The following is a 12,249-nucleotide window of genomic DNA, read 5'->3' on the forward strand; positions in this document are numbered from 1 at the left end:
TAGCCTTTCCCTGGAATGTTCCTACAAGACCAAACATGGGGGACAATGACTATTGTCCTGGTGGTTTTATTGCAGTATATTCTGTGTTTTCAAAGAACAGGGCAAGTTTCCTCTGTGCTTCTAACTTGAGTGTGATTTTATAATTTCTCCTCCTTGTACACATTAAGTGTTTGCCAGGAGCAGCAGGTGCTTAAATACACGGGCAGTTGAATTGCCAGCTTAAACTCCCACCGGCAATCTGCCTTTTGTTACAGAGGAAAGTGTTGATCCTGGAATCTTTCAGAATTGTTGCATGTGACTTTTTCTCCCTAAATAGCAGGCACATGTCAAGCAGCAGAAAACCTACAGTCAGCACGCCTTCATAGTGTACGGGAAGTGAAGCACCGATTTACATACCCTGCCTTCTGTGTTTTCACCATCTCGTGACCTGAAATGCTGGGTTTTATATAGTTAATGTGTGGGAATGCATTAAAGTACAGCCGAAAAGATTTAATTTCCAGTTCTGCCGGGTGGGTTGAGCGGGGTTGTGTTGCGAAGTCTGTTGCTGCAACTCATGCTGCTGCCTCCTCCACCAAAGGGAAAAATAAGATAAAAGAACAGGTTGTGGGTGGGATAATTTTAAGGTTGGCAGATCAATTAAAATGCTTCGCAGATTTTAATAAAAAAAAGAGCCTCAATAACTGGTAATTGTGCCCTTTTTCTCACTGCAAGCAAAATACAACATTAGAACAATATTGTCCCAACATTGTATTATTTCATTCCCAATGGACTGCCCATTAATATTTGTTGGGATTCCAAATCCGTTAAACCGGTTTTCCTTAACTGGACTAAATTCCATTTGTATGGGGCTTCTGCACTTTGCTTTATGTAACCGTTCAAGATCAGGCCCCACTGGGAAGCGAGGCAATGAATAACCATACCATTCTGTGGAAGAAGACGTAGGACAGTGGTCATTTGATTTGTCTTTGGAGCAGCGAATCTCAAGGTCACAAAGAGTTGACCTTTTACAAGTCTGCTTTTGTGTTGGGCACCACAAATTAGATTGTACATTCTATAGGGCAGGGTATGTGTCTGAGTAATATGTTTACACTGCAGCCCTGTGTAACAGAAAACATTTAGAAATAAAAAACAATATTTAATGGGAGGTCTCCTATCTGTTCTGCCTACTACCATATGCACGGGTGAGAGTGGGTTAAAAAAAAAACCCCCAAAAAAACAAAGACCGGTGCTCAAAGACAACACAATAGAGAAAAATAAAGCATATAGCAATTCCAAATGTCTGTAGTGTATCAGTGGCAATCAGTGAAGATGGAGGCAGTCTCTTTGATAAAGCACTCTGTGTGAAATACATTAGAGATTAGCCAGCACTACTCTCATGTTTTTTTATTAATTTAAAAACCTTTTTTGGTCACTACGTCCTTGTTGCTCAATTTGGCTGTGCACTGGTTGTTCCTGATTGGATCTTTCCCCTGCTACTAGCACATGCAGCACTCCTAAAACCCTTCTCTTTGATGCTCCTGTTGGGTAAAAGGGATGGGGAGTGGGTATTCATACAGAATTATCAGCAAACCAAGTAGGCCTATGGTTTTCAAAGGAACAACCAAAGTATCATGTTCCAATATTGTTCCTAACTGTTTCAATGTGTTGTAGGGCCATGGGATGGAAGCCCATATTTACTAACAAGCTATTCTGTAAGACGGCTTGTAGCCCAACACATTTTCTGGTGCTGGATATTATCTTATGAAACGGAACCACTTAGTGACTATAGACTGCCCAACATTGTAATCTTTGGTAAATGGAGATGGGTATAATATTATAATTGGCATACTTTTTGTGTGTGTGTGTTGGTTTATATGGCTGTGTGTGCAAGTTCAAAAAGATTTGACATCTTACCTAGGTGGCAGCTCGCACTGGAGAGTCGGGAGTGAGGAGAAGAACTCAGGCAATGTCGCGATCGGCAAGCAAACGGAGGAGCAGGTTCTCTTCTCTATGGGGTCTGGACACATCTTCTAAGAAAAGACAAGGGAGGCCAAGTATTAATCAGGTATGGCCCAGAAAACTACCCATATTTTTTTATTTTGCTATAGCTACATCGACATTAGTCTGTCAAAAAGCACGTGTTGGCTGCAAGTGACATGTAACCTTTTTTAGATATAGTCAACCTAACAATTGAACTGAACGCAACCATTTAGGGGTCTTACCTATTAACTGCAAGCTTTGTCATATGATGTTTGCTCTTTCCTGTTCCGCCAGTGGTGACATAGCCTGATTATTGTGTGTGTGTGTGTGTGTGTGTTTATTTTAAATAAAAAAGCTTATACATTTTTTGAGAGAGAGGTATAGAGGGTTTTGTATTACCACTGTTTATCTGGCTTCAGACTCCACTGTGAGTCTAGATATTGACCTGCTCTAAATAAACGTTTTCATTTTTTGATTAAGACCTGGCATGACGTGTGTGTGTGTGTGTATATATATATATATATATATATACTGTATATCTCAAACCATACACCCATGCATGGGTGTCTTTAGACTTATAACACGTACAGTAGAAATAAAAAAATTCTAATTGATTCTTTCCAGGTTTTTAACGATGGTTCTGAATCGGTCAAGAAGTCATTGGAAGGCATTTTCGATGAGTCCATGTCCGAAGAGAAGGTAATTTGAACAAATAGTAAGAATAGACACAATACCTACCAGCATCTTCGTTTTTATCCTCTAATTGCTTCATTTAAGTTATCCTTTGCTATATCATTTTTTTTTTGTTTGTTCCTATTTATAACATCTTTGAAATCAACTTCTAGATAATTTAAAACCTGCCTTAACTTTTACTTCTGGAAAACATACATCTCTCTCAATAGTAAAATACATTAAATTCTGAAAACAAAATGTAAAAAAATACCTGAATGCCTTCACTGTACTGCATGTCCGATGTGTGCTGCAAAGTTATGGGTGTCATCCGTGAGTAGGTCAGTCTATAAAGTAATGTTTTGGAAGCCAGCATTATCTGATACTGCAGAACAGGGATTCTCAACTACAGTCCTCAAACTCCCCCAACAGGTCAGGTTTTCAGGATATCCCAGCTTCAGCACAGATTGAGCCACCTGTGCTGACGCAGGGATATCCTGGTGACCTGACCTGTTGTGGGTGCTTGAGGACTAGAGTTGAGCACCCCTGCTGTAGAACACAAGGCAACATCACCTCTTACCTGTTGTCCTCTGTCGCTCTCTGCCCAGAAGGAAAAAGAAGTGGTGCTCGCCAGTGTCCACCAACACAATCCTGACAGCGACATGTGGGTCCACGAGTACCTGACTCCTTCCTGGGTTTGCTTGCCAAATGACCAGCCTGTCCTGATTGTAATTCACCCACAGGACACCGCAAGGGAGGCGTTGGAAATGATTTGCAAGGTACGGTACAATATGTCGTTCAGAGTTCTAGTAACCACATGGGTCCTGAAGAAGCATCGCTTTAGAGAGCGCGTCCCTGTAAATATCACGAGAGTTCTTCGTGCATGCCAGTTATTTTGTGAAGTCATGCTTTGCCGTGTGTGTACGTGTATTGTGCATACGTGTATTGTGCATACGTGTATCCTTGTCCATTAAACATGTCCTGTTCTATTAAAGGTTTCCACGGTTTGTGGCTAAAGAAAGACGTTTGTGGTCCTGGAAATGCAGTGCTTTTATTTGGCGGACTAACCTAATTGTTGGTTCATCAAATGACGTTAATCACTTTCAACAAATTCTAACAAAGAACAATATTTAAATTGATCGCCCAAAGGAACAAAGCGGAATCTAGAAGAATATGATCCAAAACTCCACTACATATAAAATATATATTTTTTAAATGAACAAAAATGTTAATTCTAAGGGGTTTATTCAAGTTAACAGGAGTTTCTTAGCGATAGCAGGGAATCGGCTCCATAGCAATTTACTGAATAAGCCCCATAAACTCAAACAGGGTTTATAACATGAATTAGCCCCCTATCATTTATTTTGTTTTATTATTCAGATTTAATGGCTAAACCAGGAGTGCTCAACTCCAGTCATCAGCCTCCACCCAACAGGTCAGGTACCCCAGCTTCAGCACAGGTGGCTGAATCAGTCCCGGCTTCAGCAAAGGTGGCTCAATGAGTCCCTGCTTCAGCACAGGTTGGGCTCAATGAGTCCCTGCTTAAGCACAGGTGGCTCAATCTGCGATTGAGCCTCTGAGCCACCTGTGCTGAAGCTGGGATATCCTGAAAACCAGACCTGTTGTTGGGGGGGGGGGCCTTGAGGACTGGAGTTGAGCCCCCCCCTGCTCTAGAGATTCGCTGACCTGATATTGGCATCATCACTTGCGTGTAAGCGATGAAGAGGTCAAATCAACAATCGCACCTGTTTTTGTACCTTTCTTAAAGCAAAGTTAATTTTCCCTGGTGATGAAATGCCTACATCCACAGTAGTATTTCCTCGTGGATGTTGGTGGTCACGTTTATCACGTTGCTTTCTAAAACTGTCTAAACTAAGAGAATGAAGGTGATGAGCTTCAAGCGCAAATAACACGTGATATTAAAACGATGTGATTTTATAAACAACAGAAGTGAAATTATGAAAAAAATCTAGTGATAATCCCCGTGAAATGTAACCACAGCTGAATTAGAAACCGTATGACCGTAGGGAATAGTTCAAACTCCGATGAGTACTTTCTCGCTCTGTATCTTGTGCTCGTGTTAACAAAGAGACTACATCAAAATGCTGCTCCAGCTTGTTCTCCCCAAGCTTTAGTGACACACATTTCCTCGTAATTTCACCAGCATAAAACACGGTCTCCTTTACTTTACGGCCAAGAGAAAATATGTGAGAATCACACTGCACAGAGAGCCTTTACAGTGCAATACAGAGCCGTCTACGTTTTGAATCGCAAGTCTTGGTCGGCGGCTCTGCATTATAGGCTGACAAGCTAGACACCCCGAAGCTCAATAGCGTTCATAAATAATACGCCCATTACTGGAAAGCCGTGTCGTCCGACCACATTTACTCACCTAGAATGTGCAATTTGATCCTTTTTTTTTCCGCTTGAGGACAAAAGCGAGTTTGGCAGAGATCACCAATGTTTGCTTTCTGTTGGAGTGTGTGCTTTTCTGACAAGTCAAATTATTGAATGAAAAGGAGGAGACATTTGTATAATTTATAGTCCTTCCAGTTTGTGATCTTTACCACTCTGTAAATAGGGATTTGGGTGCGACTCTTGAATAAAAGCACAAACAGACAAAGCACGAAAAAAAAAAGCATGAAAGACAGAGTCCACTTTTCAGACAAACCAGCATTTTTTTTCCCCCCTACGGAGAAGGAAGTGTGTTGTTTTGTCAGTGTGTTGATCTCCTCCTTTTTAATCTTGTAGTACCGGAGTGGCCAACTCCAGCCCTCATCGGCCACCAACAGGTCAGGTATTCAGGATATCCCTGCTTCAGCACAGGTGGCACAATTATTGTTGCAGTTGAAGACCTGTGCTGAATCAGGGTTATCCTGAAAATCTGACCTGTTGGTGGCCCTTGAGGACTAGAGGTTGCCGCCTCTGTTGCACACACTTTGGAATAGATCCTGCAGCAAATTCTGTGTGGATTAGCACAGGCCCACAATTCATGTTTAGATCTAACAGCAGAATTGTTTGCATGGCGCGACACTACACTAGAAGTGTTATATGCAAGGTTTTACATTTACAAAGACTGTCAGATTTGCCAAATCTCCTTTATTAGGACATCGATGAAAAACTTGATCCAATAAAACACGGCACCAAATCTAATCTGTTTTCTCCCTCGTTAATTAATCCGCTTGAAATGTTAGAAACTTTGGGAAATCTCCTGAGATAGTCCTGGATCCAGGTCCCGAGATAGTCCTGGATCCAGGTCCCGAGATAGTCCTGGATCCAGGTCCCGAGATAGTCCTGGATCCAGGTCCCGAGATAGTCCTGGATCCAGGTCCCGAGATAGTCCTGGATCCAGGTCCCGAGATACTCCTGGATCCAGGTCCCGAGATACTCCTGGATCCAGGTCCCGAGATACTCCTGGATCCAGGTCCCGAGATAGTCCTGGATCCAGGTCCCGAGATACTCCTGGATCCAGGTCCCGAGATACTCCTGGATCCAGGTCCCGAGATACTCCTGGATCCAGGTCCCGAGATACTCCTGGATCCAGGTCCCGAGATACTCCTGGATCCAGGTCCCGAGATACTCCTGGATCCAGGTCCCGAGATACTCCTGGATCCAGGTCCCGAGATACTCCTGGATCCAGGTCCCGAGATAACCCTGGATCCAGGTCCCGAGATAACCCTGGATCCAGGTCCCGAGATAACCCTGGATCCAGGTCCCGAGATAACCCTGGATCCAGGTCCCGAGATAACCCTGGATCCAGGTCCCGCTGTCTAGAGACAGAAATCGGTGCTTAATACTCTCTTACATTTGTCGCAGGCACATATGTTGGATTACACGGCTTACTATCTTCGACTGAAATTCCTGACGGACAGCCAGATGCAGCACTATATCCCGAAGCCAGAAGTGGAGATCTACGAGTTGGTAATGATCATTAATTATGTTCATCATCTTTTTTGGAACTTTGGTTCTGTAGCAAAATCATATATGTAGAATCTAGTAAGTTATACAGACGAAGGGGTCAAATACTAGGGCCCTTAGTTACTACGTGGTGCTATTCCACAGGACCTCTTTTACTGGCAGAAGACCCATTCAGGGTGCTTTATTGCAGTATTTTTTCCTACAATTCTTATTATATTTGTTATATTAGAGCATGGGGGGCCAATTCCAGTCCTCTAGGGCAGGGGTGCGCAAACTGGGGAGCGCAGGATTTTCTTGGGGGGGGGGGGGGGGGGAGCACGGGCGGTTGCAGAGGCCCCGTGCTCTTCCACCAGGCATTTAAATTAAATGCCGGGGGATCGCGCACGAGGCCTCTGTAACTGAGCTTACCGAGGTTCAGCCGGCTTCAGATGACGCGTTGACATGGCAACGCGACGTCACGTGGCACCCGCTGCCATGGCAACGCGTGACATCATATTGCATGCCCCTGCTGATGCCGACAGGCAGGTAAGGGGGCGCACCCCTGCTGTAGGGCCATCAACAGGCCAGGTATTAGGGATACTCCTGCTTCAGCACATACCGACTGAGCCACTGATTGGGCCACCTGGGCTGAAGCATGGATAGCCTTAAAACCTGACCTGTTGATGGCCCTTGAGGACTGGAAGTGGCTATCCCTTGTACTAGAGCTTTGAATTGCAGCACTTTCTCTCATGAGGTTTTCTAAGCCGCCTTGTGTCCTTGGTATTGGCTCACCTGGGTGGGTTTGGGGGAATCTGTTGGTTACCTTGGAGCAGGTGCATTCCTTTCTAGCGGAATTTCTAAAATTGTTTATGAACTTACACAATACTCCACATCGGTGCACCGTATAAACCAGGGTGCGGCCAACTCCAAGTCCTCAAGGGCCACTAACAGGTGAGATGTTAAGGATTTCCCCGCTTCAGCACATTCTGACTGAGCCATCTGTGCTGGAGCAGGGATATCCATAAAACCTGGCCTGCTGGTGGCCCTTGAGGACTGGAGTTGGCCACTCCTGGTATAAACCATCTGTCTAAACAATAGTGTGAATCCTGAAGAGCATTGCAAGCACCAGTAAATTTTCATTGTTCGGTTGGGACGTGGGAGGATTTTTTAATGCAGTAAGTACATTTCTCTGATGTACTGTATGTGGCGCTCTCAGTTACAGCTTACTGTAAGCAGAGGATGTCCCCCTCCTGTATTAACTGCAATGCAAGGCAGCCCGCTCATTTGAGCAGCTGAATGATTTTGAGCATTCTTGCAGCATATACAGTATTTGCTGTACATGTTTGCGACGCCTACTTTGTGTATTAAAAATGTTAATAAATGCAGTAGCACTAAAATGTTTCTATCATTGCACTATGAAGATGGCTGTGGCTGGGAGCGGACATCACAGCGGAAACCGTTTTCAAGCTGTGACTGATTCTGTATATTCCCGTTATAAATCAGGGGTCTCAAACTCCATCCTCAAAGGTCACCAACAGGCCAGCTTTTATGGATATCCCTGCTTCAGCACAGGTGGCTCAGTCGAAGACTGAACCACTGATTGAGCCACCTGTGCTGGAGCAAGGACTGATTCAGTCACCTGTGCTGAAGCAGGGATATCCATAAAAGCTGGCCTGTTGGGCGGCCCATGAGGACGGAGTTTAAGAGCCCTGTTATACTGTAAATGTACAGAAAGCAGCACTGTGCAGCAGTCTCTAGTTTGCATTATAGTTAAGATCAGCACGTGGGAGAGTAAACTCTCTTGGAAACACTTGGTTTTGTACAATTTATAAGCAAAGGATCATCTTCTCTCTCCAATGGGACTTGTTACTTAAGAGGGATTTGGGCAAATCTGTATTTTACCCATAGGAAAAAAAAAACGACGCAAAACTTGTTTCTACTGTAAGATTGAATATTTCAGGGATATATTCCCTGTTATATCAGGGAACAAGCTCATACAGTATTAGGAATTTGATTTGTTCTCTTTCAGCTTTATAAAGAAATTGAAATATGTCCAAAACCGATAAAGCACATTCAGCTAGAAAAGAGACCTGGTTCTTCAGAAAACTTCGGTAAGGCGACCGAACACTTTAAATATTGATTAGGACAGTGTGGCATTTCTTATTATATGGGGACACCACTCTTTTAAAATACTGCCATTAAAATGGATACATAATGTAACATATATGCTAAACTATTAAACACTTAAAATATAATAATTTAATTCAGATTGAAATGCAGAATTCAATGCATATATCTACATTTAGCTGTGTTCTCTGTGAAAATACTACGTTTCTGTTATCACTCGGCTCTGAATAAATATTTTAAAGGCCTTCACGGCCATGCGTATTTTGAATCGCAATTGCTGAGACTGCAGCCCATTCTCTCAAGCCCTATACCTGTGTATTATAATCAGAAGGCAGAGTGCTAACATGTACAGGAGGTCACAATAAGGAAGCATGTTTGCTATACTGCCTCTATTTTTCAGTCCGTTATAATGCATCTATCAAAAGTAACCCATACAGTCTGCTTCTATCTTTCAAAGCTTACATCTCCCTCTCTCCCTCTCCCTTTCTCCCTCTCCCTTTCTCCCTCTCTCCCTCTCTCCCTCCCTCCCCCTCTCTAACTCCCTCTCTCTCCCTCCCCCCCCTCTCTCCCTCCCTCCTTCCCCCCTCTCTCTCTCTCTCTCTCTCTCTCTCTCTCTCTCTCTCTCTCTCTCTCTCTCTCTCTCTCTCCTTCCTCTCTCTCTCCTTCCTCTCTCTCTCCTTCCTCTCTCTCTCCTTCCTCTCTCTCTCTCTCTCTCTCTCTCTCTCTCTCTCTCTCTCTCTCTCTCTCTCTCTCTCTCTCTCTCTCTCTCTCTCTCTCTCTCTCTCTCTCTCTCTCTCTCTCTCTCTCTCTCCTCTCTCTCTCTCTCTCTCTCTCTCTCTCTCTCTCTCTCCTCTCTCTCTCTCTCCATCCAAGAATCAGCACTCCTAGTAAAGATAATAATAAGGCCTGGTGCTTGTCCCTTAAAAAATAAATAGATTGAATATACGTTACCATCCAAGAACTGATAAAGTAGAGACGGCACACAGTAGGAAGATGACAAAAGGTTATATTAGCTTAAACAGCATCACAGATATATATATATATATATATATATATGTGTGTGTGTGTGTGTGTGTGTGTATATATATACACATGTAGCGGTGTTTCCCCCACCCTCTGGGAGTTTTACCCTGCTACCAGGTGTGTAGTGCTGGTACCTGCTGGCTTACAGGATACTGAGTGGTCCGCTGGTGGTGTTGGGGACATCAGGACAGCCTTCTGGGGTAGATACTTGCTCTTTAACTCATGGTTGTCGGCGCCTCCATCCCTTGCAGGCTCCAGGAAGATGAAGGCAATCCCTGCAGGAGAACTTACACCACTCCCCACTGATAGATTGCACATGGGGCAGGAGTATAGTTGAACGGGAACAGTTTATTATATCTCTCTTCCTCTGCATAACCGGTATCTCAATTTGCAGTCAATTGGTCTTCAACCTTAGGATGGTCCCTGGATGTCCACCCCTGGCCTAGGGCACCAAGGGCAGTCCCAACTCTTCCCTGACTCCCTAATAGAGCCAGAGTCACGGTACTCACCCCCACTCCCCAAGGGGTGGGGACAGCAGGTGCCAGTGCTCGGTACACCTGTGTGTGAGTCCTATCTCTTTCAATAGGGGGAGAGACACCAACTAAATTTAAGTACTGATGGGGAAGGTCCAAGGTCTGAGCCCAGGATTGGGCAGAACACAGGCCTTGCCGCCCCCTCCCTTGTCACTCAAGGAAGCTACTTCTGGTGGGAAAAACCCAGGATTGGTCCTGACACTGCCTGCACTGTTACCAGGGCTTGCATGTCAGAGAGGGCAGATTAGTAGCCAAAACAAGACATGGCTACACACATACACACACACACACACACACACTATACATACACGCACACAGACACACTATACATACACACTCACAGACACACTATACATACACGCTCACAGACACACTATACATACACGCTCACAGACACACTATACATACACGCTCACAGACACACTATACATACACGCTCACAGACACACTGTACATAAACGCTCACAGACACACTGTACATACACGCTCACAGACACACACACTACATACACACACTACATACATACACTACATACAGACACACACACTATACCCACACACTATACATACACACACTATACATACACATATAATATATACACACATGCACGCTATTGTATGCAAAGAATGCTATACAGGCATACCCCGCATTAACGTACACAATGGGACCGGAGCATGTATGTTAAGCGAAAATGTACTTAAAGTGAAGCACTACCTTTTTCCCACTTATCGATGCATGTACTGTACTGCAATCGTCATATACGTGCATAACTGATGTAAATAACGCATTAGTAACAGGCTCTATAGTCTCCCCGCTTGCGCACACCTTCGATACAGGTAGGGAGCCGGTATTGCTGTTCAGGACGTGCTGACTGGCGCATGCGTGAGCTGCTGTTTGCCTATTGTGCGAGATGTACTTACTCGCGAGTGTACTTAAACCGGGGTATGCCTGTACCTGCTGCCTTATGAAGAATAACACCATCGCCATCTAGTGGAAACTGTGTTCCTTGCAGTATCTTAAACATCAGCAAAAAGCTTTGTTAGTGCCCATTGCACCTGATGTAAAAAACAGAAAGTGAATCTCTGCGCTTCTCCCATTGGGCTAACCATATCTGGTGACAAATATGCATAGTGAAACCTAAGTCTGTATCATACAGACTTAGGTTTCACTATGTATATTTATTTCCCCATTTATTGTTAGCCGAATGGGAGAAGCGCAGGGATTCACTTTCTGTTTTTCACATACCTGTATGTTTGGCCAATTTTTTTTCGCCACCAGCAGGCTCCCTACACGGAGAAGCGCAGCAGGCAATATGTTTGGTCTGATTGACTGAGAGTGTCTCCTTGTAATGTAGTGTTTCACAGAGAACGTGGTCCTGGGATAAATCAAAGTCCTTGATGATAAATGGTACAGCTAAATTTGCACTCTGTTGTAGATGATACAAAACTGTATTGATTATATTGACCTCATTATATTTCATCCAACGAGAGTATCTTTTTTTTTTATCTGTTACGTCACAGAAGTAGTTAATAATGGGTGCTAACGATTGCATTAAAGTTCCTTTCATCATCCGTTTTATGTGTATTTCCTGGAGATAGCTTGTCCGTTCTGTACTTATTGTTGAGCCTTTGCCTGGCTGTGAATCAGTTTTAACAGATTTGATGGAAATTGCCATAGGTTTTTCTCTGTCTTCGGTGGAAGAAGACGGCATGCGTCATCTCTATGTGAATAACGTAAAGGAGTCTGGCTTGGCATTTAAGAAAGGTAAGGCTATATATTGTGTGTGTGTGTGTGTGTGTGTGTGTGTGTGTGTGTGTGTGTAAAAAAAATCGCACTAATGTAAAAGGCGAATATCTAGTTTGAGAAATACTGGGTTTAGTATAATAAGTTACCATAAACAATTGTTAAGTTTAGACCAGTCTATTGAAGCCACGATTCTAATGTACAGTATATGTATGGTTAGTGTGAATTAGGAGGCAGGTATGGCGTCCATTGAAGTGCCGCTGCTCATGTAGTGGTCCTGAAGTCACTGGTTGTCTG

At 43.8% G+C, this 12,249-nt stretch overlaps 1 protein-coding gene across 2 annotated transcripts in view; it reads left to right on the plus strand.

Annotated features, from left to right (window-relative positions):
• Nucleotides 1-1,832: 1,832 nt before the first annotated feature.
• The window catches only part of LOC142491389 (rho guanine nucleotide exchange factor TIAM1-like), a 61,073-nt gene continuing 50,656 nt past the window's right edge, over nucleotides 1,833-12,249 (plus strand). Inside the window, exons 1-6 of one of the 2 annotated variants that reach the window (XM_075593902.1) lie at nucleotides 1,833-2,044; nucleotides 2,584-2,658; nucleotides 3,237-3,407; nucleotides 6,445-6,549; nucleotides 8,555-8,636; nucleotides 11,887-11,973. In XM_075593902.1, coding sequence (XP_075450017.1) covers nucleotides 1,946-2,044; nucleotides 2,584-2,658; nucleotides 3,237-3,407; nucleotides 6,445-6,549; nucleotides 8,555-8,636; nucleotides 11,887-11,973 — 619 coding nt within the window. In that variant the 5' untranslated portion in view covers nucleotides 1,833-1,945. The remainder of the gene's footprint in view (nucleotides 2,045-2,583; nucleotides 2,659-3,236; nucleotides 3,408-6,444; nucleotides 6,550-8,554; nucleotides 8,637-11,886; nucleotides 11,974-12,249) is intronic. The other variant, XM_075593903.1, reaches the window with a different exon arrangement.

This window comes from Ascaphus truei, chromosome 3, assembly GCF_040206685.1.
Source record: "Ascaphus truei isolate aAscTru1 chromosome 3, aAscTru1.hap1, whole genome shotgun sequence".
In the NCBI taxonomy this organism is placed as follows: Eukaryota; Metazoa; Chordata; class Amphibia; order Anura; family Ascaphidae; genus Ascaphus; species Ascaphus truei.